This window comes from Choloepus didactylus, chromosome 8 (assembly GCF_015220235.1).
Source record: "Choloepus didactylus isolate mChoDid1 chromosome 8, mChoDid1.pri, whole genome shotgun sequence".
NCBI lineage: Eukaryota > Metazoa > Chordata > Mammalia > Pilosa > Megalonychidae > Choloepus > Choloepus didactylus.
The window spans coordinates 131,691,578-131,718,714 of record NC_051314.1 but is presented as its reverse complement, the minus strand read 5'-3'; the positions used below and the strand labels follow the sequence as shown (position 1 = coordinate 131,718,714).

The 27,137-nt window shown below is 46.3% G+C and overlaps 1 protein-coding gene across 1 annotated transcript in view; it reads left to right on the top strand.

Moving 5' to 3' along the window:
• The window catches only part of CACNA2D4 (calcium voltage-gated channel auxiliary subunit alpha2delta 4), a 108,032-nt gene that overhangs the window by 37,694 nt on the left and 43,201 nt on the right, over window positions 1–27,137 (top strand). Inside the window, exons 21-26 of the mRNA XM_037847314.1 lie at window positions 840–885; window positions 977–1,074; window positions 2,938–3,031; window positions 18,019–18,114; window positions 20,500–20,627; window positions 24,297–24,377. Of these exons, the coding sequence (XP_037703242.1) occupies window positions 840–885; window positions 977–1,074; window positions 2,938–3,031; window positions 18,019–18,114; window positions 20,500–20,627; window positions 24,297–24,377 (543 nt within the window). The remainder of the gene's footprint in view (window positions 1–839; window positions 886–976; window positions 1,075–2,937; window positions 3,032–18,018; window positions 18,115–20,499; window positions 20,628–24,296; window positions 24,378–27,137) is intronic.

Sequence of the window (27,137 nt, the reverse complement as noted above, 5' to 3'; positions counted from 1 at the left end):
ACCTCGATGGTGCCTTCTTCCCCCCATGCTTTTCTTCTTCTACCCAAGTACTCCCAGGCTAGGTGACTCCAGGGGACAGACCAGTGGGCCAGGGCTCAGAGCCATGGAATAGGCTGAGCTGCTGTGTCTGATCAATCCAGGGTCCCTTTTAATGGCTTCACAGAGGTCCTGCTTGACCTTGCCATCATCCTTTCCTCCAGTTTAGCAAAACCTCATTTCTTATTGAGTACTGGGTAGGTGTTCAGTAGGGTGTATGATCATTTTTCACCAGTTTAACAAACCTGCACATTGCTGTGCTGGGCAAAGTGATCTCCAGGCTTGTCTCTGACCGGCCCCTTAGCTCAGCTGAGTATGACAAAGCCAAGGAGGCCAAATCGCTGGTTTCAAAGTGTTAGGTCCTGAGGCCAAGCCGAATTAGACATGGCCTCTTTGCGGGGCTGCTGTCTGGTGGAAGCATTAGAATGTGCCCATAATAACAAAACTACAACATGGAAAGGAATGAGTGGCACTAAACCTGAAGGAGGAATAAAAGACACCTTTTGACTGGGTAGCTCATTGAAAACACTGTATTTGCCTGAATATTGAGGAATAGGGAGGATTTGGGCATGAGGCAATGGGAGGAAAAATCGTTTCAGGAAGCAGAAGTAACACAGACAAAGGCTTGATCCAATCTGTTGTTTGAGTCCCTACTCTGAGCTAAGAATGGTACCAGGACAAAAAGAAAAAAAGAATAAAACCCAGTCTTACCATTACAAAACTTACTGTGCAGCCGTGTTTAAATAGCTCTCACCTTCCTGATGGTAGTTGGGAACAATGCTGGGTGTGAACTCTGGTTTCAGGCCTGCACGACTTGCTTCACCCAGATGTGAGCCTGGCCAGTGAATGGTGAGTGAGAAAGTTGCTGCACCAAGGAGCAGAAAGTGGGAGGGAGAAAGGTGGAACCATTCAAGGTAACGCTGACTCTCCTGGGTTGCAGGATCTACTGCATTACAGATATCGACCCGGACCACCGGAAGCTCAGCCAGCTGGAGGCCATGGTCCGTTTCCTGACCAGGAAGGACCCAGACCTGGAGTGTGCGTACTGGCCCTACCTGCTGAGACCTCCCCTCGGGAACTTTCCCCTGGAGTCCTGCAGCTCAGGGCTTTGCAGAGGGATGGGGGTGGGGAAGGGGCTGCCTCATGGCTCTGTCATCGCTGGAGCTCATGGATGGCTTAGGCACAACAGAGAGCAGTCCAAAGAAAGGAAGCAGAACCAGCGTTACTGTGGATTAGTTTCAAGCTGGTGTCTAAGTGTTCTTGAAACTGTGGAGACATGGGTGCGTCCTCATGTCAAGGGCTGGAATCTGTGTGCCGAGCACTGCTAGGGCTTAAAAGAAAAGCCCACAGTGTGTAAGGGCATTACCTGCCTATCAGGGTTGTCCCTATGAGCACCCAGCAGTGGGTCCCTGGGCAAGAAGCTGGCGCTGCACCCTGGAGTCGCAGCCCACCAGAGGAGAGCGGTAGACCAGATGGCTTCTGGAAGCCTGTGACTATGACTGCTTTGTAACTGCTGGTCCTCAGGCTAATCCTAAATCACTCTGCACTAACACTATCAGTGAATGTTTGGGCCACACCCTCAGCATGGCCCCTCCTCTGTCTCTTTGGGAAAAGGAGCACATAAGTATCACTCCCATGACAAGACCCTGCCTCTCATGCTGACCCAACAGGGCACTCATTTGTTCATTCATTCTTTCCATCAACAATTGTGCGCCAAGTATATACAGTCGATTCTCATTATTTGTGGTAGTTATAGTCTATAAAGTCTCTGTGAACACTGAATTAGTGAATACTGAAGCATTGCTACTAGGGGAAATACAAGATTAGATTCCTACAAGCCTCTGGTCGCAACATTTTTGCCAACTGATGTATACCCCAACCTTGTTTGTGTGCGTTTCTGTTTAAAGATGCCTTATTGACTATATATTGTTGATGCATTAACATTGAACTCTCGGCCAGTGATATAACGCATGCCTAAATGAATCTTATCTGACAACCATATTTTCTCCATGAGGCACAGCACAGCCTTCTCATGCTTAGGAACACTAGACAGCACTCCAGAACTACTCATTTTAAACAGCAAAATCACCACCGACAAAATAAAGCATAAAAATGTAACAATCATGGCACTAAATGTACCATGAATAGGACACTCATTTACAGCTAGGAGCTGAAACAGGAAGGCAGAGCATCACCTCATTCAACCTCAGCCAGGAACATGTGTGTCAGGCAACAAATTTTTCACTGCTCCGTGCATGTCTGCAAAGTGACCCAAAAAGTGTGGTGAGTGTTGATTTTTGTAAATTTTAGCAAGTAAGCAGATTCACAAATATGGGATCCCGGATAAGGAGGATCGACTGTACCCTGGTGCCAGGCCCCGGGCCAGGTATTGAAGCCAGAGAGATAACCTACACCCTCCTCTGTAAGGAGGCATCATTTAAGCTGAGGACAGAGTGGGAGGAAGGACATTCAGACCAAAGGAACAGCACGCGGGAGGTGAGGAGGTGCAGAAGTTCAAGGTCACAGACGTGGCCAAGGCCAGCGAGTCCTGAGGGTGACGAGCAAGGTGAGGTTGGGGCGGGAGAGGCAGGCCAGGGCACAGAGCCTGATCCAGTGCCTCTGAGGGACTCTCCTGATCTCACAGAACATTAGAACCAGAAAGAGCCTTAGAGATGGTTCCATTCTGCTCAGGTTTCTTGGAGTTAAGAAAGTTAAGGCTGAAGGAGGTGAAGTGACTTCCTTTCATTTGCACAGTTGGTTTTACATGTTCCAGGTGTATGTTTATGGGGCACGTCTTGTTTCCTGAACTTCAGGGTCCTCAGAAGGGTGGATGAGCTCTGTCCTTGACCGTGGGGCACGTAAGTGCCTTCGTCTCTGCTAATTTTGCCCTCCCCAATCCAGGTAATGAGGAGCTGGTGCAGGCAGTGCTGTTCGACGCCGTGGTGACGGCCCCCATGGAAGCCTATTGGACAGCGTTGGCTCTCAACACCTCCATGTACGTGCCAGGGTGGGGCTGAGGGTCCAGAGAAGGAAAAGCGGGGGCTGAAGGGAGGGCAGTTCAAACCACAGATCCTCTTGGCTGACCCAGGGTCCCTCCTATGGCCTGGCTGACGGCCCAGGAGACCACCAAATCCTCTTGGTCTAAGCTGCACGGTGATGAGGGCAATAAGATGCGGATGGCGTGGGCAGGACCAAGCGCCCACAGACAGCTGCTGCCCTCTCTCCCTTTGAGAAAACACCATGTGCGGGTCCCATACAGGCACGAGCCCAGATCCTCCCTGGGGTGGCCCCATCCCGGGAGCCCCTCTCTCAAGGTTCGGCTCTGGCCGTGAGAGCCCATTAGCCAGAGTGCCCTGGTGAGAGGTTTAGGTTTGTTTCTAGCAGGCAAGCTTGTGGCACCAACCAAGTGCAAACCTGGCTTGGTGTTTCCTGGGTCCTCAGATTTCCCCACTCCATTTCCTGATCCTTTACCTGCTGCTAGTGTGTTTAGTGGTCTGATAGAAGAAGGTGTGTGTGCGCACGTGTGTGTGTGTGTTTGTGGGGGTAGTCCTTGATATTAATGAGTTTAAAATAGAGTGGGCCAAGCATTGTTACAAGCGCTTAGTGTAAATTATCCCATTTAACCCTACAGTCTAGGTACTATTATTAGCCCCATTTTACAGAGGAGGAAACAGATGCCTAGCAGAGTCAAGTAACTTGCCCAAGGTCATAGGGCTAGTAAGTGGCAGAGCTGGAATGGAAATCAGGCAGCCTAGCTCCGGAGTCTGTTCTACCCTGCTCTCCCTCCTACAGAGGGTCTGATCACTAAGTTTGGAGTAAACGGGTGTGTTCTTCACCTCTCCAAGTCCGCAGATGAGCCATAGATTTACTTTTTTTTTTTTTTTTTTTTTTGAAGTCATGTTTATTAAGGTATAATTTGCAAACAGTAAAATTCACCCTTTTTTACCTGTACAGTTCTGTTAGTTTTGACAGCATATATCAAGTTGTAGAATATTTTCATAACCTTACAAAGGTCCCTCATGCCCTTTTTTTTTTTAATCATCATTTTATTGAGATATATTCACATACCACGCAGTCATACAAAACAAATTGTACTTTCGATTGTTTACAGTACCATTACATAGTTGTACATTCATCACCTAAATTAATCCCTGACACCTTCATTAGCACACACACAAAAATAACAAGAATAATAATTAGAGTGAAAAAGAGCAATTGAAGTAAAAAAGAACACTGGGTACCTTTGTCTGTTTGTTTCCTTCCCCTACTTTTCTACACATCCATCCATAAACTAGACAAAGTGGAGTTTGGTCCTTATGGCATTCCCAATCCCACTGTCACCCCTCATAAGCTACATTTTTATACAACTGTCTTCGAGATTCATGGGTTCTGGGTTGTAGTTTAATAGTTTCAGGTATCCACCACCAGCTACCCCAATTCTTTAGAACCTAAAAAAGGTTGTCTAAAGTGTGCGTAAGAGTGCCCACCAGAGTGATCTCTCGGCTCGTTTTGGAATCTCTCTGCCACTGAAGCTTATTTCATTTCCTTTCACATCCCCCTTTTGGTCAAGAAGATGTTCTCCATCCCACGATGCCGGGTCTACATTCCTCCCCGGGAGTCATATTCCACGTTGCCAGGGAGATTCACTCCCCTGGGTGTCTGATCCCACGTAGGGGGGAGGGCAGTGATTTCACCTTTCAAGTTGGCTTAGCCAGAGAGAGAGGGCCACATCTGAGCAACAAAGAGGCATTCAGGAGGAGACTCTTAGGCACAAATACAGGGAGGCCTAGCCTCTCCTTTGCAGCAACCGTCTTCCCAAGGGTAAAACTTATGGTAGAGGGCTCAACCCATCAAACCACCGGTCCCCTATGTCTGTGGTCATGTTAGCAACCATGGAGGTGGGGTAGGCGAATACCCCTGCATTCTCCACAGGCTCCTCAAGGGGGCACTACATCTTTTTTTTTTTTTCCTTGTTTGTCTTTTTTCTTTTTTTTTTTTTTTAACTTTCCCTTCTTTTTTAAATCAACTGTATGAAAAAAAAAGTTAAAAAGAAAACAAACATACAATAAAAGAACATTTCAAAGAGACCATAACAAGGGAGTAAGAAAAAGACAACTAACCTAAGATAACTGCTTAACTTCCAACATGTTCCTACATTACCCCAAGAAAATTACATAATATAGCAACATTTCAGTGAACTTGTTCCTACTACATCCATCAGAAATTAACAGACCATAGTCATTTCTGGGCATCCCCAGAACGTTAAATAGCTTATCTGTTCTTCTTGGATTATTGTTCCCCCTTCCTTAATTGCTCTCTACTGCTAGTTCCCCTACATTCTACATTATAAACCATTTGTTTTACATTTTTCAAAGTTCACATTAGTGGTAGCATATAATATTTCTCTTTTTGTGCCTGGCTTACTTCGCTCAGCATTATGTCTTCAAGGTTCATCCATGTTGTCATATGTTTCACCAGATCGTTCCTTCTTACTGCCGCGTAGTATTCCATCGTGTGTATATACCACATTTTATTTATCCACTCATCTGTTGAAGGACATTTGGGTTGTTTCCATCTCTTGGCAATTGTGAATAATGCTGCTATGAACATTGGCGTGCAGATATCTGTTCGTGTCACTGCTTTCCGACCTTCCGGGTATATACCGAGAAGTGCAATCGCTGGATCGAATGGTAACTCTATATCTAGTTTTCTAAGGAACTGCCAGACTGACTTCCAGAGTGGCTGAACCATTATACAGTCCCACCAACAATGAATAAGAGTTCCAATTTCTCCACATCCCCTCCAGCATTTGTAGTTTCCTGTTTGTTTAATGGCAGCCATTCTAACCGGTGTTAGATGGTATCTCATTGTGGTCTTAATTTGCATCTCTCTAATAGCTAGTGAAGCTGAACATTTTTTCATGTGTTTCTTGGCCATTTGTATTTCCTCTTCAGAGAACTGTCTTTTCATATCTTTTGCCCATTTTATAATTGGGCTGTCTGTACTATTGTCATTGAGTTGTAGGATTTCTTTGTATATGCAAGATATCAGTCTTTTGTCAGATACATGGTTTCCAAAAATTTTTTCCCATTGAATTGGCTGCCTCTTTACCTTTTTGAGAAATTCCTTTGAGGTGCAGAAACTTCTAAGCTTGAGGAGTTCCCATTTATCTATTTTCTCTTTTGTTGCTTGTGCTTTGGGTGTAAAGTCTAGGAAGTGGCCTCCTAATACAAGGTCTTGAAGATGTTTTCCTACATTATCTTCTAGGAGTTTAATGGTACTTTCTTTTATATTGAGATCTTTGGTCCATTTTGAGTTAATTTTTGTGTAGGGGGTGAGGTAGGGGTCCTCTTTCATTCTTTTGGATATGGATATCCAACTCTCCCAGCCCCATTTGTTGAAAAGACCATTATGGCTCAGTTCGGTGACTTTGGGGGCCTTATCAAAGATCAGTCGGCCATAGATCTGAGGGTCTATCTCTGAATTCTCAATTCGATTCCATTGATCTATATGTCTATCTTTGTGCCAGTACCATGCTGTTTTGGCAACTGTGGCTTTATAATAAGCTTCAAAGTCAGGGAGTGTAAGTCCTCCCACTTCGTTTTTCTTTTTTAGAGTGTCTTTAGCAATTCGAGGCATCTTCCCTTTCCAAATAAATTTGATAACTAGCTTTTCCAAGTCTGCAAAGTAGGTTGTTGGAATTTTGATTGGGATTGCATTGAATCTGTAGATGAGTTTGGGTAGAATTGACATCTTAATGACATTTAGCCTTCCTATCCATGAACATGGAATATTTTTCCATCTTTCAAGGTCCCCTTCTATTTCTTTTAGTAGAGTTATGTAGTTTTCTTTGTATAGGTCTTTTACATCTTTGGTTAAGTTTATTCCTAGGTACTTGATTTTTTTAGTTGCTATTGAAAATGGTATCTTTTTCTTGAGTGTCTCTTCAGTTTGTTCATTTCTAGCATATAGAAACATTACTGACTTATGTGCATTAATCTTGTATCCCGCTACTTTGCTAAATTTGTTTATTAGCTCTAGTAGGTGTATCGTAGATTTCTCAGGGTTTTCTAGATATAAGATCATATCATCTGCAAACAATGACAGTTTTACTTCTTCTTTTCCAATTTGGATGCCTTTTATTTCTTTGTCTTGCCGGATTGCCCTGGCTAGCACTTCCAGCACAATGTTGAATAACAGTGGTGACAGCGGGCATCCTTGTCTTGTTCCTGATCTTAGAGGGAAGGCTTTCAGTCTCTCACCATTGAGTACTATGCTGGCTGTGGGTTTTTCATATATGCTCTTTATCATGTTGAGGAAGTTTCCTTCAATTCCTACCTTTTGAAGTGTTTTTATCAAAAAGGGATGTTGGATTTTGTCAAATGCTTTTTCAGCATCTATTGAGATGATCAATTGATTTTTCCCTTTCGAGTTTTTAATGTGTTGTAATACATTGATTGTTTTTCTTATGTTGAACCATCCTTGCATGCCTGGAATGAACCCCACTTGGTCATGGTGTATGATTTTTTTAATGTGTCTTTGGATTCGATTTGCAAGTATTTTGTTGAGGATTTTTGCATCTATATTCATTAGGGAGATTGGCCGGTAGTTTTCCTTTTTTGTAGCATCTTTGCCTGGTTTTGGTATTAGATTGATGTTAGCTTCATAAAATGAGTTAGGTAGTGTTCCATTTTTTTCAATGTTTTGAAAGAGTTTGAGTAAGATTGGTGTCAGTTCTTTCTGGAAAGTTTGGTAGAATTCCCCTGTGAAGCCATCTGGCCCTGGGCATTTATTTGTGGGAAGATTTTTGATGACTGATTGGATCTCTTTGCTTGTGATGGGTTGGTTGAGGTCTTCTATTTCTTCTCTGGTCAGTCTAGGTTGTTCATATGTTTCCAGGAAATTGTCCATTTCTTCTACATTATCCAGTTTGTTGCCATACAGTTGTTCATAATATCCTCTTATAATTTTTTTAATTTCTTCAGGATCTGCAGTTATGTCACCTTTTTCATTCATTATTTTGTTTATATGGGTCTTCTCTCTTTTTGATTTTGTCAGTCTAGCTAGGGGCTTGTCAATCTTGTTGATCTTCTCAAAGAACCAACTTTTGGTGATATTTATCCTCTCTATTGTTTTTTTGTTCTCTATGTCATTTATTTCTGCTTTAATCCTTGTTATTTCTTTTCTTCTACTTGGTTTAGGATTGGTTTGCTGTTCATTTTCTAGCTTCTTCAGTTGATCCATTAGTTCTTTGATTTTGGCTCTTTCTTCCTTTTTAATATATGCGTTTAGTGCTATAAATTTCCCCCTTAGCACTGCTTTTGCTGCATCCCATAGGTTTTGGTATGTTGTGTTCTCATTTTCGTTCGTCTCTATATATTTAGCAATTTCTCTTGCTATTTCTTCTTTAACCCACTGATTGTTTAGGAGTGTGTTGTTTAACCTCCAGGTATTTGTGAATTTTCTAAGTCTCTGATGGTTATTGACTTCTAATTGTATTCCATTGTGGTCAGAGAATGTGCTTTGAATAATTTCAATCTTTTTAAATTTATTGAGGCTTGTTTTATGTCCCAGCATATGATCTATTCTGGAGAAAGTTCCGTGAGCACTAGAAAAGTATGTGTATCCTGGTGATTTGGGATGTAATGTCCTGTAGATGTCTGTTAAATCTAATTCATTTATCAGATTGTTTAGGTTTTCAATTTCCTTATTGGTCTTCTGTCTGGTTGATCTATCTATAGGAGAGAGTGATGTGTTGAAGTCTCCCACAATTATTGTGGAAACATCAATTGCTTCCTTTAGTTTTGCCAGTGTTTCTCTCATGTATTTTGTGGCACCTTGATTGGGTGCATAGACATTTACGATTGTTATTTCTTCTTGCTGAATTGTCCCTTTTATTAGTATGTAGTGGCCTTCTTTGTCTCTCAAAACATCCCTGCATTTGAAGTCTATTTTATCTGAGATTAATATTGCTACACCTGCTTTCTTTTGGCTGTAGCTTGCATGAAATATTTTTTTCCATCCTTTCACTTTCAGTTTCTTTGTGTCCCTGTGTCTAAGATGAGTCTCTTGTATGCAACATATTGATGGTTCATTTTTTTTGATCCATTCTGCGAATCTATATCTTTTAATTGGGGAGTTTAATCCATTTACATTCAACGTTAAAACCGTGAAGGCATTTCTTGAATCGGCCATCTTATCCTTTGGATTATGTTTGCCATATTTTTCCCTCTCTCTATTAATATCCTTTATTGTACCCATACCGAATCTCTTTAGTACTGAACCTTTCTCCAAGTCTCTCTGTCCTGTCTTTGTTTCTCTGTCTGTAGGGCTCCCTTTAGTATCTCCAGTAGGGCAGGTCTCTTGTTAGCAAATTCTCTCAGCATTTGTTTGTCTGTGAAAAATTTAAGCTCTCCCTCAAATTTGAAGGAGAGCTTTGCTGGATAAAGTATTCTTGGCTGGAAATTCCTGTCACTCAGAATTTTAAATATATCGTGCCACTGCCTTCTCGCCTCCATGGTGGCTGCTGAGTAGTCACTACTTAGTCTTATGCTGTTTCCTTTGTATGTGGTGAATTGCTTTTCTCTTGCTGCTTTCAGAACTTGCTCCTTCTCTTCTGTGTTTGACAGTGTGATCAGTATATGTCTCGGAGTGGGTTTATTTGGATTTATTCTATTTGGAGTTTGCTGAGCATTTATGATTTGTGTATTTATGTTGTTTAGAAGATTTGGGAAGTTTTCCCCAACAATTTCTTTGAATACTCTTCCTAGACCTTTACCCTTTTCTTCCCCTTCTGGGACACCAATGAGTCTTATATTCGGACGTTTCATATTATCTATCATATCCCTGAGGTCCATTTCGATTTTTTTCAATTTTTTTCCCCATTCTTTCTTTTATGCTTTCATTTTCCATTCTGTCATCTTCCAGGTCACTGATTCGTTGTTCAACTTCCTCTAGTCTTGTACTATGAGTGTCCAGAATCTTTTTAATTTGGTCAACAGTTTCTTTAATTTCCATAAGATCATCCATTTTTTTATTTAGTCTTGCAATGTCTTCTTTATGCTCTTCTAGGGTCTTCTTGATTTCCTTCATATCCCGTACTATGGTCTCATTGTTCATCTTTAGTTCTTGAGTAGCTGCTCTAGGTGCTGTGTCTCTTCTGGTCTTTTGATTTGGGTGCTTGGGCTTGGGTTATCCATATCGTCTGGTTTTTTCATATGCTTTATAATTTTCTGTTGTTTTTGGCCTCGTGGCATTTGCTGAACTTGATAGGGTTCTTTTAGGGTTTGTAGACCTATTGAAGTCCTTATCTCTAATTTATCAGATCTACAGCTTCGTGGAGTACACTTTCTCTAACTAACCAGCAGGTGGCGTCCACGAGCCACCTGTTCTCCACAAGCCAGATCTCCCCTGCTTAGCCTTTTTGGTGAGTGGGGGAGTGAGTCTTGTGGGGCCCAATTGGTGTACCAAGCTTGCGTGTGTAGTTGGTGTTGCCTGCCCTGTATGTGGGGCGTGTTTCTGGGCAGTCAGGGAGGGGGGGTGGCCCTAACAATCAAATCTCCCTGATGATCCTAGAGTTTTAAAGCTGCTGCAATAGTCTAATCCTTCAGTTCAGTCCTGCCACAGTTTGTCTCTGCCACTGACCCACAAGTCTTTGGTATTGGCGTATGGCTCCTGAGACTTGCAAGTGGGCCCCTCTTCCAGGCTGTGCACCCCGGGTCCTCTGTTGAGGGATGACTGTGCTATGTCACAGGTGAGTGCCGTCCCCCCGGGGCAGTTCTGGGCTGCTGGGCTGTGTAGGGAGGCTCCCAGTCTGCTGAAATGATGGCTGAATGGGGCTTTGTTAATTCACACTGCTCCACCTTCCCAGCTCTGGGACATTCAGCTGAGGTTGCAGGGAAGGCTAATGTCCACTCCCAGTTTTGTGGTGTGTGCCTGTTATTTGAAGCACTTCCGTCACACTGGGTTGTCTGGGGCAGCTCTGGGCTATGGGGCTGGCGATGGGCAGGAGTGTTTCCTGTCCACCAGGATGGTGGGTGTGAGCGGACACCCCCCTTTTCTTGGGAAGTTGTGTTGTTTAGTGAATTTTCTCAGCCACTGGATTATTGCCTTTTGTCTCAGAGCTCTCTTAGTTCTGCTCTTGACTTGACGTGCCCAAATTGCAATTCTTTGAAGCTTTCTGTATTGAGCTTCTTAGAGTAATTGTTTTAGAAAAAGCAAAAAGGATTTAAAAAAAAAAATCAAAAACAAAAACAAAAAAAAAACGGCCCTCCTCAGAGATCTAATGGGTTATTGAAATGCTAATAGACAAAGCAACCAGGGCCATTAAGGAGAGGTGCACAGGGCAGAGAGATCAGCTTTGCTTCGGGATTTGTATATGTGCCTCAAGGCCTGAGCTCCGCCCTTCCCCTTTCTGTGTTCACCAGAACTCCAAAAATCCTCTGCTTTTATTTTGGAGTTTTTTGTGTTGTTTTTTTTCTATGCCTGTCTCCTCTCTGCTGGGCTGGCTGCTCTCAGAGTCTCTGGTGTCTGGTCTCAGTCTATCTATGGTTGGAGTTTGAATCAGTAGAATGAGTTTTCGATAAGAGCAGCCACTGCAGTTCTCCCTTCTCCTTCCCGGAGCTGACAGCCCCTCCTCCCCCGGGACTGAGCCTGGCAGGGAGGGGCGCGGGTCCCCTGGCCGCAAAAACTTACAGATTTCGCTGATCTCAGCAGTTCCACGTTTTCATGAGTGTTGTATGAAGTATGCCCAAAGACAGATTGCTCTGTGGTGTCCAGTCCACGCAGTTCCTGGCTTTTTACCTACTTTCCTGGAGGAGTAACTAAAACTTACAGCTCACCAGTCTGCCATCTTGCCCCGCCTCCCCCAGATTTACTTTTTTACTACTTTTTTGAGTAATGAAAATGTTCTAAAATTGATTGCGGTGATGAATGCACAGATGGTTTCTAACGTTGAGAAGTATTGAGGAATAAATATTCTTAACCAGGATGTCCATCAGAAAGGGTTACCTGGGAAATTAATGCCCTACAGCATATTTTTTTTTATTAAATTCAGTTTTATTGAAATACATTCACACACCATACAATCATCCGTGATATACAATCCACTGTCCACAGTATGATAACATAGTTATGCGTTCATCACCACAATCTATCTCTGAACATTTTCCTTACATCAGAGAGAACCAGAACAAGAATAAAAAATGAAAGTGAAAAAAGAACACCCAAATCATCCCCCCATCCCACCCCATTTGTCCTTTACTTTTTATCCCCATTCCTCCATTCATCCATACACTAGATAAAGGGGGTGTGATCCACAAGGTCTTCACAATCACACTGTCACCCCTTGTAATCTACATTATTATATAATTGTCTTCAGGAGTCCAGACTGCTGGGTTGGAGTTTGGTAGTTTCAGGTATTTACTTCTAGCTATTCCAATACATTAAAGCCTAAGAGGTGTTATCTATATAGTGCATAAGAATGTCCACCAGAGTGACCTCTCGACTCCATTTGGAATCTCTCAGCCACTGAAACCATTTCGTCTCATTTTGCATCCCCCTTTTGGTCAAGAAGATACTCTCAGTCCCACGATGCCGGGTCCACATTCATCCCCGGGAGTCATATTCTGCATTGCCAGGGAGATTTACACCCCTGGGAGTCGGGTCCCACGTAGGGAGGAGGGCAGCGAGTTCACCTGTCGAGATGGCTCAGTTAGAGAGAGAGAGGCCCGCATCTGAGCAACAAAGAGGTACTCAGGGGGAGATTCTTAGGCACCATTACATACAACTTTAGACTCTCCTTTGTGGTAATGAGCTTCATAAGGGCAAGTCCCATGCTCGAGGGCTCAGCACATCAAACCGCCAGTCCCAATGTTTGTGACAACATCAACACCAGTCCAGGTGAGGATGTCCAACACATCTGCACCTTCCCCCAGATCCTCGGGGCTGGGAAGGGGGAGGCTGCCCTACAGCATATTAATAGAACTAAGGGGAAAAAAAACTGTAAAACTGTCTCCATAGATACAGAAAAGGCATTTGAAAAAAAAATTAATGTCCGTTCATGTTTTTAACACTACTCGAAATTGAAATGGACTTAAACCTGCAAGTCAGCATTTTATTCAATAGAGCAAGAGGCTCTCTTCCTGAGACAGGAACAGGACAGAACTGTTAAGCCCACCACTGCTTACCAGATGCTGCAGGTGTCAGGAATGCAGTTAGACAAGAGGAAGCACTCAGAGGCAATGCGAACTGGGAGGGAAAAAGTAAAAGTATCTCTATTTTTAAATGGTATGATTATGTGTCTGGAAACCCCAAAAGAATTAAAAGGAAAGCTACTAAAAACAATAAGCTTTTAGTAAAGAGGCAGTTTATAATATCAACATCCAAAATTAATAAACTTTAGCTATGCAGACAAAAACCAGATAGCAAATAAAATGTGTGAGAAGGCAGGAAAGCAAAATATAAAATCGTAAATAAAATAGAATACATATCAAAGAGCATGATGTATACAACCTACTCTCAAACATTTAGAGATAGATAGATATAGATATAGGCAGACGGATGGATGGATGGATAGATAGAAGGCAAGTGTGACAAAATGTGATCTGGTATCTGCATAGGAGGTGTGTTGAATTCTCTGTAGAGTTTTATGTTAGTTTTGCAACTGTCCTGTGCAAGTTTGGAATAATTTCAAAATAAAATGTTTTAAAATAAAATAAAATATCAAGGAATATATAAGATATGTTCAAAAATGATGTAAGGAAAATTATAAAACATTCCTGAAAGACACAAATGTAGACTTGAACAAATGGAAAGGCATATAGTTTAGGGCTCTGGGAGAGGAAGAGTCAACATCACAAAAATAATAATCCTCCCTAAGTTAATTTATTAGTTTAATGCAATCCCAATAAAAATAGGATTGTTTAGGAGCCAGAATTATTCTGGAGCCAGGCAAATTGATTATAAAGTTCATTTGGAAGAATAGGCAAGAATAGCCAGGAAATCCCTGAAAAGAAAGCACAATAAGGAGAAGTTGGCCCTATCAAGATATTGAAACATAGTGGTCGGTGGATACCTGGAAAGCCACATTTGGGTTCTTTCCTCATACTATACACCTGGATAAAGTCCAAATAGCTCAGAGATTTAAATGTAAAAAATGAAGCCACTTAAGTACTAAAAGAAAGCATAAGTGGATTGCTCTACAGTCTAGGAATGGGGAAACCTTTCCCAATTATGACTCAAAATTCAGAAGCAATAAGGGAATGACATAAATTTGATAACATAAAAATGTTTGTATGACAAAAATAGAAACATGAGCAAGGTAAAAAGAGAAATGACAAACAGGAAATTATTTACAACTTATAAAGCAAATAAAGGGTTACTAACCCTATATTATATTTTCGTGATAGATAAAGAACCTCTAAAATAAATAAGTAAAAGACCAACCACTTTGTAGGAGAGGTGGTTAAGAGATATGAACAGTTTCACAGAGGAAAAAAATACAAATAGTCTTTAAATACATGAAAAAATGCTCAACTTAGCTCATAATAAGAGAAATGCAAATTAAAACTGCATCAGATTGATAACCATCTAAGTTTGGCAGCATAGACTCTTGGTGAGGCTGTAGGGAAACAGGCACTCTTGGTCATTGTGCATGGGAATACAGAATGTTTCAAACCCTATGGGAGGGAATTTGACAGTATCTAGCAAAATTACATATGCATTTACATTTTGACCCAGCAATTTTACTTCCAGGAACCAATCCCAGTGATATACTGGTCAAAAAATGAAAAACCATAGGCATGAGCTATTCATTGCTGCACCATTTATAACAGTAAACGATTGGAAACAACCTAAATGGCCATCAAAAGGGGACTTGTTTAATAAACTATGGTAGATTCACATTTTAGGAACTGTAAAAGTGAGAAGTATCTCTGTATACTATGGAATGATCTCCAGCAAGGTGGAGAAGAGTGTGCATAATACTCTACTGTCCATCTAAAAAGATAATTGCATACACACACACACACACACACACACACACACATTTTAAATGAAACAATGAACAAAACAAAAAAGTTTACCTGTGAAAAAATAGAGGGATAGGGAGGACAGAAGACAAACACTTCTGAATAGTCCTTATTTTGTATATTTGACTTTGGAACCATGTTAATGCTTTATATCATTATAAAACAAAATTAGGTCTTAAGTAATTTCTAAACAACTGAAAGCAGACGAAACAAATATACCTAGCTATGTATCATGTTTGTGACAAAACCGTAGAGAGTGCAATTCTTTCAAGAGATTTTAAAAACAGAACTGCAGACACTTAACAAATTAAGGTCTTAAAATATGTTCAGTAATCATGTTGCTAGAAATAATATGGGAGCTGTTATTCTGAAGCTGTATGGACAGAATAAATATTAGGTTAATGTCATTAGGAACCATGATTTTTAGCAAAAGAGAAAAGGGATGCAAATTTTAAAAATCAGAGAAGTTAAGTTTAGATGTCATGCTAAATATGAATTGGAAGTATCGATTTGAATGCATGAAACATTTTCTCCTAAAGAAACAAAAAGGATACTCTCTCTCTGTCTACTGAAATGACCAATCTAAGTGGGTGCCGCCAGCCCCAGTTTGGGGACTTTCAGTGCTAGTCCTCATTAAAATGAGCCAGGTCTCTTTGGAGAAATGTCTGTTTCCAGTATGGGGTGGGAAATACACAAGAAAACCTGGGACAGCTCAGTAAGCAAGAAGCTACTAAAGATTGATGAGATTATGTTGCCTGGACCCAGAGCCAACATGAGGAGGCTCTCTGTGGCCAAAAGTAATATTTATCCTGCCTCCCCTACAGGCTGTACCTCAGGATAACCAAATATTGAGAAGGGGAAGTTTTTCTTTATGCAAGTATTTTAGGTAAAAATAAAATAAAGAATAAAAGAGTATCATTTTGCAAGCCCTAATAATCAGGCTTTATGTGCTCAGTCTTGAAGAACACACCACCTACACCACCTATGGCATGTTCTTGTCTCAAATCAAACCTGGATCTTACTGGGCCTGTAGATCTAACTGCCGGTTTACAAGTGTGAAAGAAACAGGTTGTGAAACAAAATGCAGAAACTTAGGCTAAGAAGCTTAAAATGGATTTGGAGAGGTGTGCATAGAGAGGGGCCCTGACGCCACCCCCTGACTCTTGAAACTGACTGTTATCAGCAAAACCTAAGCTGCTAACAAAACCATTCCCTTCCTGAAAAAAGGAAATCTATTTCTAAGACCCTTTTCCTAACCAACTTCTCTTTTTTCTCTTCCTCTTTTTCCTTTTAAAAACCCTCGTCTGGCAGCCCCAATTTGGGACACAATTTAAGTTGCTCCTTGAATCTGTGCTCTCCAAATTGCAATTCTAAGTTCCCAAATAAGTGCTTTGGTTGCTTTACAGCTCAGTTTCTTATTTCTCAGTTGACACAGGAAATATGGGGGACAAAAGTGCATGCTGAGTGACACCACAGCCTTGCACTCCCCAAAATCCAGAAAGTGAGACACTCTGCATGACTAATGGCCTAGTTTGTTCAGCAAGTAAATTGCAAGGAAAAGAGAAGGGGAGAGGGAGAGAAGGGAGGGAAAGGGGATTAGGTTAAAGAGACAAAGGATGACTGCTGATGGGTATGGGGTTTATTTGACAGAGAGAGAGAAAAAGAGAGAGAGGGAAAAGAGACATATCAACCATGCAATGTATGTTGAATGGATTATTTGATGACTTTAATGAATTATCAATTTTTTAAGGCATGATAATGGTATTGGATTTTCTTTAATCCTTATGTTTTAGTGATACAAACTAAAATATTTACAGATGAAATGATACCTGGGATTTGCTTCAAATGATTTAGTTGTGGGAGAGGGGGAGCAGGGGTCAGCCCTGGGTTGAGGCTGAGTTGAGGGCTCCTCATACTAGTCTCTCTCGGTTTGAATAGAGACTTGGATCGGAAAGCTTGTTAGAGACACCCTGTGCCCAGATCCCACCCCCAGGGACTCTGATTCAGCAGCCCTCCTGCAGGGCTGGCATCTGTAATGCACCCCCATTGGGTTCTGTTCCACACGTGGCACATTGAGGTGGAAGGAGACCCCAGTCCACCTCAGCAGACCCCTTTCCTCCGTGAGTCTCCAGCATTTAGGGCCGGGGTCCTCACTGGTTGCCGGTGCCTGGTACAGCCTTCAGTAAAGAGAGGAGCCCCCCAGCATGACAGCTGAGCCTTAAGGAAAACCTGCCTCCCCCAGGCAGTGCTTTGGGTATTGCCTTATCTTTATGGTCACTCAAACCCACAGAGCCAGGCACTGAGCGAAACGGGGTAATATTCTAGAATAGTCGGGGGTAGGGATGAGCATATAATAAAGTCAGACATGATGGAGCCATCCGTTTTCAAGCCCCTGCTGCCATCCGTCACAGAATTTTGCTCTAGGACTGTAAGAAAAATTAGTGACACTCGAACCAGCTAACAGATTTTTTTCCAAATCCATCATGGAGATCACCAAGTCCACCGGGACTTCTCTTGGGTGTCAAGTGCCTCCTCCTCACCCCCTCACTTTCCAACAGTAAGGGAAAGACTACGAGATGCTGGGTACCTGTGGGTCACGAGAAGTTCAAAATCTCTCTTCTGGAGTTCCTCCCATGTCCTGCAGTTCCAGTACCCCCAAAAGCCAGGCCAGCGAATTAGGAGCTAGATCTTCAGAAGCAGAAGCGGAGGCCCAGGGGATCCACTTTAGCAAGGGAAGTGCCACCCAGGAGGCCGGTTCCACCTGCTGGAAAGGCAGTGCTGGCCGCGGATGGGGCTGCATCTCCCTGCACCATCAACCTTCCTAGAAAGCTTCCCCTGAGTTGACTGGGCCCCGGGGCTAGGAGAGGCTCAGAAAACCCTCCGGGTCCTCCCTGCATGCTCTGCCCCGCTGCTGGACCTGGATTAACTCCTCCCCACATTGTCTGCCTCGCAGTGCATCTGAGGACGGGGTGGACATGGCCTTTCTGGGCACCCGCTCGGGCCTCCTGAGGAGCGGCTTGTTCGTGGGCTCCGAGAAGGTCTCTGACAAGTGAGTCCTGCTGGCTGGCCTCGGGGAGCGGGCGTCCCTGCAGGGTCAGGAAGGACAAAGTTCTCAGATGTGTCCCTGCAGCCTGTGGATGGAGAGAGATCCGGGAGTCCATGGAGGGTGAAAGGCTTGGGATTTACACATAGGAAGAACAAGAAAAGGAGCCCTTTCCCTGTGCTTGCACACATCCTGGAGGCATCCAGAAGAGGGAGGGCAGCTCAGGTGGGGAAGCAGGCATTGGGAGGGTTGAGCAGACATCCACCTCGGCAGAGGGCAACCCAGAAATTGTTTTCCCCTCTGGGACCCGGCTCCATGTGACAAGCTAAACCTTCTGTCTGTGTCCACGTTTTGTGCACGCTTTCCCCGTCCCTTCCAGGCAGAGGCGCTGCTCCTGGAATCCTATGGAGCTTTCCGGGCCGCCCACTCCCTGACTTGGTGTGGGGGATTCATGATTCTTCCCCTAACCTGATGGAATTCCAGGTCCACCTTGAGAGCATGGAAGACTGAGCAATTCTCAACTGGGGGCGATTTTGCCCCCATCCCCACCCCAGAGGAAAATTAGCAATGTCTGGAGATATATTGATTGTCACAACCGGGGCAGACGCTAGTGACCTCTGGAGGGTGGAGGCCAGGGATGCTGGTACACACCCCTCAAGGCACAGGGCAGCCCCACAACAAAGAATTATCTGACCCGAAGTATCAACAGGGCCAAGGTTGAGAAACCCTGGTTGAAGTAAATCCCAGATTCTGGAAGAAGCCTGCAGCGCCCAGGGTCCAGCTGTCCCTGGGCACCCCCTCCTTGGGGTGCTGGGAGCTCAGAGGAGGGTGCTGGAGAAGCAGCGCCACCTGCCGCTCGGCAAACCCCGAGACTCACCCGGGCACCTGGAGGAAACCCACCCAGGGGGGTGACAGAGCAGTTAGACACCCCTGTCCTTGCCTTCCACCCACACGCCGCTCCTCTTGCTAAACGCAAGCACACAGCCGTGGGGTGCCATGTTTGAGATTCTTCCAGGACTCTGTGACAGATCCACACTTACTAAGCAAAGCTGAGGCATTCTAGGAAAACAAATTAAGTTTCTCTTCACTCTGCCTCCCTGCTTCCTCCCATTTTCCCTTCATCACCTCCCCTCTCTTCAAGAGAGATGGAACAGAGAAGAGCACGCTGCTGCACAGACCCTTTCCGCAGCCCTGTTAGAGATGTAGCAAATATCTAAGATGGTCCAGGCTAAGTGCAGCAACTGTGAGTTCACCTTCAGATCGCAACCAGTGCAGGGGTACGTTCATCCCCAGACTCACTGCTCCTCCAGCTCACCACCCACTCCTACTTCCTCATCCCCTTTATTTTCCATGCCTTCAATTTCTGCCTGGATCAAAAAGTTGCAAGGTCCATGTCTTTACCAGGCAAAGGTTGGGCAAGGCGAACTGCATCTGACAGTGTGCAAGGAGGGGTTGAAAACATTCTTGGGGCCCCCTGCACCATCTCCAAAGAGCTCCTGGGGTTGGAGGCAGGAGCTGTCCATACCGACAGCGCTTCCTGAGCCGTGGAGTACCTTTTCTTCTCAGGCACACGGCCGCCGTGTGTGGCTGCAGGTGCAACGCACACCTCCAGAGGGTGCCATTCATCTAGACCGTGACGTGAATTGCTGCAGCAAGGCAGATCTGCTTATAGAATATGGAAGCCAATCACTCTTAAAACCACATCTCAACCCTCCACCTGGTGGATGAGCCACAGTAACTCTTTGAATCCCCCGCGAGCTTCTCCCTGCCTCCCACTCTGCTTCTGGACCAACACTCCCTTCTGTCGGCTGGTGTGTGTTCAGGCAATGCAAACCCATAATTAGTAAGGTGGAGCTGCTCAAAAAAAAAAAAAAAAAAAAAAACGGAAAAGAAAAAGAAAACCCATGATTCACTCTAAAACCTACCTAAAAGCCTAAAGGTGAGGATTTTTGAAGTAACCATTTTGGGGATTTCATGTCGCTCTATTAGTGCAGAGAGAGAGTTGGCGAAACAATTTCCTCCATCAGACATGCCGATGAACCAGACAAGAATAAATTAGGCTATATCCAAAAGAAATAAGCCCTGCAGGCTAAAATGTATACATAAAAATGGAAAGCATTCCCTCATAATACAGACCCTCTGCTATTCTAGCTGCTAACATGCCATCAGATGCAACATTATTTTGACTCTGGAAAAAGCAGGAATTGCTGGAGAACATTTTCTGGGGTGGTTCCAATGTAGCAGCTAATTCTTCAGACTCTCTGCAACTCTGCAAAAGCACAGAGGGAACTGCTGTCTTGGCTCAACCAAGATGAACTTGTATGAAAAAGGGAAAAAGGGATGAGCAGGCACCCAGCTTCGAGGGAAGGTCCCAAATCTTTCTCCTCACAGGAAGTTCCTGACTCCTGAAGATGAGGCCAGCGTGTTCACCATGGACCGTTTCCCGCTGTGGTACCGCCAGGCGGCCGCACAGCCCACGGGCAGCTTTGTCTTCAACATCCGCCCCACAGAGGCATCAGGTAGTGGACAGGGGCTGGGGTCAGGGGTCAGGTGGACAGGGGCTGGGGTCAGGGGTCAGGTGGACAGGGGCTGGGGTCAGGTGTCCCCCCTCCTGCCGCGCCCGTGGTGGGAAACAGGATCGAGATGTGGAGCGGAACATCCAGACCGCAAGGTGTCCCCTCTTATCTTCCCTCCCCACGTGCTTGGGCGACTTGAGGAAGATCATTCGTGCCCTGAATATAGAGCTGATCATTTTATTCCCTAGCCAGCAAAATTGGCTTTTAAAAATCCAGAATGGCAGACAGATTTGACCTAAGCATCCAAAAGAACTGGATTTTAGTCCAGTTACTGAATATAAGGAGATTGAAAGAGATGATCTTTAAGATTCTGGCATCTCTAAAAGTCCGAGTGTCTTTGACAATTCCTCACATCACCCAGAGGAGAGTAATGGACTTTATTTCACAGGGCCGCTGTTCTTAGCAAGTCTGAAAGCTGCCGTGGCTTGTCCCAGCAGCTCAGGCTCCACCCGGGAGCCTCCTGGGGCAGCTCCCCTGACCCCTGGCTGCTCCAAGGACCTTCTCAGTTGGTGGAGCACTCACAGTGCAGGAAGGGAGTCATGGAGTGGACGGGTGGCTCTGAGGGTGTGAGAACGTGCAGCCAGGGTTGGGCCTCCCTGGACCAGTCCAGGCAAATCCCTGCAAGGCCAAGGACCAGGAAGTATTTCAACCCCCAACCCCCACACCCACCCCAAATGCAGGGGTTTTAACAGAACACCAAGAAAATCACAGAATATTTGGAACCAAAAGCACCTTAGAGTCCATCTAGCCTTACCACATTGATTTTACAGGAGACTGAGGCCCAGAGAGGCTGGGGGGGCTTGTCTGGGGTCCATGAGTTTGAGACTGAGCAAGCTCTCTGCCAGGTTCTATCCGGGGTGGCCTGTTCCCAGCACAGTGGATCCAGAGGGCCTGGAAATTTCCACATCCTTGTCCAGGGAAAGGAGAGTAGAAAGTGGAGGGAAAGGAGTGGAGACATACAGAAAGTTTTGTCATCGACTTTGAATGATGTGCTGAACTCCTTCCTCTTCCCGATGCCCTTCCACCACCAAAACCGTCCCCAAGGCTCCTGGGGGAGAAATACGCTGGGGACGAGACCCGAGGGGAGGCCCAGGCTGCTGAGCAGGCAGCAAGGAGGAACCTGCTGTGCATGCCCCTCTCCATCCTGCTCCTCTTCTCACCACCCAGCGTGCTGAGACCTGGCATCATGCTTTACGAAACGTTTTCCTGCATTTAACTCATTTATCTGCACAAACCCATGAGACAGGTGTTGTTACTATCCCCCATTTTACACAGGGGGAAACTGAGGCCCGGGGGTTCCATGACTGGCCCAGGATCACCCAGAGCCACAGAGCTGGGCATGGAAGCAAGTTCACTGCCAACAAGCCCGGGGAGCATTCATGGGGCTGGGGAAGGACAGGAAGTGGAGGGAGGAGGGGGTGTTTCCATTCCCAAGGAAAGACCCCCCCCCGGGAAGTTTTCAAAGCCAAGGTGATGCTCCCCACCCCCCAAAGCCCGTCCCAAACCAGAAGGAGGCAGGTCTTCCTGCCTGGCAGCCCGGTCTGTGGCAGCAGAAAGGGCTGCCCCAAAAGGGGTCCCTGCAGGGTCCTGGGGAGGTTTTCTGGGGTACAGCCGGCCGTTGGTTACAGGCTCCCTCCTGCTTGCGTTGTCACCGGGTCTGTGCCTGCTGGCTGCTGGGGGAGCTTTTTGTGGCAGTGAGGTAGGAGGGCAGGTGGGTGGGGAACTGAGCCAGGAGGAAACAAGAGGGAAGCTGGCAACCCAAAAAGGGGGACGGCCGGGTGGGGAGGCAGGAACTTGCTCTCTTTCTCAGCCCCGCTTACTTGCTTCGCTTGTGCTCAGAGACACGTGGGCACCTCTGCACGCTCCCCCCCACCCCAAAAGAATGAAAACATCAACAATGTCATTTTAATGGGGAGGAAAAAAAATAACTGGGGAGGAGGAACTGGCTGCAGGGTGCATGGAGACTTCCCTCTGCCTCTCCGAGCTGACACGGGTGCCCTTTGCCGGGGGCGGGGTGGGCTGAGGGCTGCCCACGCAGAGCTGGCCTTTGCAATCAGCGCCTGAGGAACCTGTCGGCATACAGCAGAGCTTCACCACCCGCAAGGCCGGCCCTCGACAGCCCCCTCTCCCTGGGCCAGCCCCTGGGTACAGCCCACCCAGGTGCAGGGAGCCGCTGTCTCGAGGCCTGGGCGTTGGAACCCGCGGGCTGCACATGGGTTGCTTGGGAGTTTCCCACGAGCCTCCGCTGGCCACAGTCCACACACGACTTAAAGCTTGTCCCAGAAAGCAGGTGGCGGGTCCCAGGGTCAGCCCCATCCATGTCTCGTAGATGCTTGAATCTCGAAGCAAGGCGGGGAAGCCAACTTCTTTTTCTATCATGGCCCCTCATGGCTTCTATCGTGGCAAATTCCTAGAATCAAGAACAGCCCTATATAATGTAAGTTCCTAGAGTCAGAACGAACTGTTAGATCTCTGTGAGGTGTTTGATTGCTGCAAGGTGTGATGGGTCACCTTAGCAACACAGCAGGGACCCGAGGCCAGCGGTTCAGCCCCTTTACCAAGGATACCATTGCAGCCACAGTCTCCGCACCAGAAGCTTCCCGTGGCCCGTTCGTTCCCGTGCAACATTTGCCACAAAGACATTCTAACAAAATATATCGCATGAGTAAAATGTGGCCCCTTCCTTGGGATTTTTAGTGATGGAATTTGACCTATAGCAAGGTGCTTGGAAAAACTAGTCCCCAACCATGGACATATGGAATTAAGAAGTTCAAGGTCGTGTACTAGCCCAAACCACCTCATAGAACTAAAACTCACTCAAGTTCTGCACTTAATGACAGCCTGATTGTTCTGAAAGAAATGGGAAGTGTGACTGGAGCTGAGCCCTCCCACCCTTCAGGAGGGTGCCGGAGTGTCCCAGGAGAGCAACCAGCCACAAAGCAAAAGAAAGGCCTTTGGGGATAGGGATAGGGGAGGGGTTCGGCCACACCACCCGCCGGGATTCCTGGAGGGCCTCGGATGTGTCAGGTCATCCAGCCTTCTGGGAGGATCTGAACCTTCCAGATGAATCCATGGCTTCCTGAGCAAGGCTGTCAGTACCACCCGTGGCTCATGCCTCTTGATAAGGAGCAACCCAGGATTACCCACCACACAGAACACAGCCTGTCCATGCCCCAGAGGACCATTCGATGCAGCGTGTCTTCTGGGTTAGAAATGTGCAGGGAGGGTGGGTCACAGCAGGATCCCCAAGCAGATGCACCTAGAGCCGAAGTGGCAGCAGCAAGCAGACAGGTTTACAGAAATGCTAGTGGACTGCCCTGCAGCAGAGCAAAACTCAGTGTCCTGGTGACACTGGCAGTGCTGCACTGTTCTGTTTATCTGGCAAGTTCGGACCTGCACGGAAAGGTGGGTGGCAATCACAAGCCCGGTGGCTGATGATAACAGGCCCATCATGGCAACTTCCCCAAACACCCTCACCCATGATTCAAGGCATGTCTTAGTCCGGTACTTGTATCTGTCACCTGTTCCCAAAGAGGTATGGCGTAGCCTTCCCTAACCACTCACTCTTCCCCAGGTGTGGAGAAAGTGACTTGGTGATTTTTGTCTCCCCAGAAAGTCCGGGCCGGCCAGTGGTGGTAACGGCAAGCACCGCTGTCACTGTGACAGTGGACGAGAAGACAGCCGTGGCTGCAGGTAGGAGCTGCCTTTTTTGCTGCTGCAACCTGGAAGGCTGTGAGTCAGTGTCAAGAATAAGGCACGGGGTAGTAGCCGAAGGATCCTGGGTATGGTCTGCGGGCTCAGTCCCCCGCCGTAAGCTTTCTCGGGTGCAATGTGGGGGTAGGCAAGGTGGAGTCTTCCTAGGTCACTTTGCTGATGAAACCATAGTACCTTAGATGGAAAAGAGTTCCCAAAGTGGGCCAGATGAAGCCCAGAGAGGTTAAGAGAGTGGCTGAAGGTCACACAGGACAGAGACAGGGACCCGGACTTACTTCCCACCCTTGGCATGTTGCTTCCCTTTTCTGTCTTCCCCAAGAGAGAACCAGGCTCAGGACCCACATCCGCAAAGTCAGAACTCAGGGTGTGTGCTCACTGTGTGCCGGGCACCATGCTGACGTGCTAACTGCTTCCCATGCATTTCTCATTTAATCCTTGTAGTGTCCCACTGACATCTTTGGGTCATTGGCTCCATTTTACAGATGAGGAAATTGAGACCCAGAAAAATTATTTTTCCCAAAGTCCCACAGCTAATAATTAACAAAGCTCGAATGTGAGCTCATGTCACCACTGTCAGAGCCCAGGTTCAAGGCCCCATGCTGCCATTTGCTGGGTGATGACAGCACCCAATGGACCTCATAAACATCCCCCAGCCTTGTAGTTTCTTGGCGCCTACAAAGTCCTTGGCATCTCCACCTGGTGACCCGGGAGCCATCAGGCCCATGTGCTGGTTTCAGCTTCTGTATCCCGGACCCAGTTCTGTTCTGAAAACATGTGTGATCTGATGAGCATTCAAGATCAGTGATTAAGGATCTGGGAATCTGGCTGTTGGGCACCTAGGCCAGGTGAAAGGACTCCCACAGCTGGAGTGGGGCAGGCCGGACAGGGCCACTGGGCCTGCCTTCCAGGCGGAATTCAGGGCAAAGGGAAGGGCAGAGATTGTCCGACCCCACCTTCCTGCCTAAGAGAGGGCACAGAGCCTTCTGAAGTTGGGTCTCGGTCTGCCTTCCTCTCTGGAGTGAGAGACGGTGAGAGAATGGCACAGCCTGGCACTGCTCAGTGCCCAAGTGCAGAAACGCTTGCATCTGAGCCTTCAGGACATGCCTGGCTGCGCATTGGGAAGGGACTTGTAACATCTCGGCTGCCTCTTTCCTTAGTCCATGGTGCACAATCCCAGGCCCACTTCCAGGTCAGAATTTTACCCCAAACTTGTCTCCTAAGTATGCTTCTCATTCCCAGCCGGGTCTGTGCCAGTCCTGTTCCCTCCTTGACTTGGGTCTTCCCGGCTTCTGTCTACTTGGAGGGAAAGAGTCCTGGGTCCAGGGGAGAGAAGGGGCAGGGGCAGGCTGCTGGCTGTGTTCTCCTGCACTCTCCAGTTATTTGATATCATTTTTAACTCAAAGCTGAATTAGAGCCTTGAAGGGTTGCCATAGAAACTGTGTTCTCAGTGCCTGGGATTTAACTCACTGCAGACAATTGCTGTGACACTCTTGGGTTCATGGATGCGAAGGGGAAAGGAGGAGGGGCTGGAGACCTTATACTTCAATTTTTTTTTTTTTTTTCAGTCTTCGTTTGTAATTTCCTTTCTCCGGCCTGTAGCTCAGCCTACCTGATCCTAGGGTCAGCTGGAGGCTGCGGCTCAAAGAGGGGCAGGTGGCCTGGTTGCTGTCCATCCTGGGAAGTGGTGGTACTGTGTGCATAAGGGTTAGGTGGGCACGGTATCTGTGATGGGCACACTGTGGGTGTGATGTTTGTGCACTGAGCAAGGGGAGAGGGTAGCAGGGCATGTGGACCTGCTACGGGGCAGCTGTGTGCCCGGCTGCTGTGTGTACAGAGCCACGGCTACAACAGAAGGTCAGATGAATGGGGACAGATGCTTTCCATCTCTAAGCAGGTGGTTTGTCAAGAGTTTGTGCAAAAATCTCTAGAAATCTCACCTTTTGATTAGGATCCATGTTCAATTCAAGCCCCTAGCTTATATGTATCTGTGTGTTTGTGTGTGTGTGTGTATGTGCATATGTGTATCGTGCCACCGTAATATGTGAAGTATGTTTCTCTAGTGTGTGGGCTTCTGGCATGTTCTCCCCTGCACAGGGGCTTTGTGCTGCGGGCCTGCTCTCTGGGACCTCTGTGGGGTCTCTCAACTGTACAGCTCTGTCTTACATGGAGGCCTAAGCCTTCAACCTTTGCCTGTGCTGTTGGGTTCACATCAGGCATGAACACCCTGGGAGCCACGACATTTGAATAACGTGTAGACGCATCGCAGAGTCCTGTATCTGGCCCGCAAGGGGTCCTGCGATCTGCTTCTGCAGGGGGATTTGGGGAAGACTTGTCTTTCCAGTCTGCTAAAGAGGAGGGCAACTTGCCACCCTGGTCATCATCTTCGAGATGTGAACCACCCTGTAGGTCCGCTTCTCTCTGGGGCTGCTTGCTACTGGCTTGCTGGGTTGTCAGCCAAGGGGAGGCTCCGGGGAAGGAAAAATCGGAACAGCAGAAGAAAAGTCATGAACGAAGCTCTTAGCCCAGGCCCATCACGGGCAGCCAGTGAGCCTCGCTCTCCACTGGGGCTTGGGATGGTCCAACAAGTCCTGGAGGCCTTGCTCTCTGGTCCATGTCCTCTCTGCAGTTCCCCACCCAGCTCCCACCCCCATCCATAGTTCTGATCCCCATCTGCTGACCCCATGGAGGGATGGACCTTGTACGCTGAGAAAGTGACTTACCATCACTAAAGTCAATCTT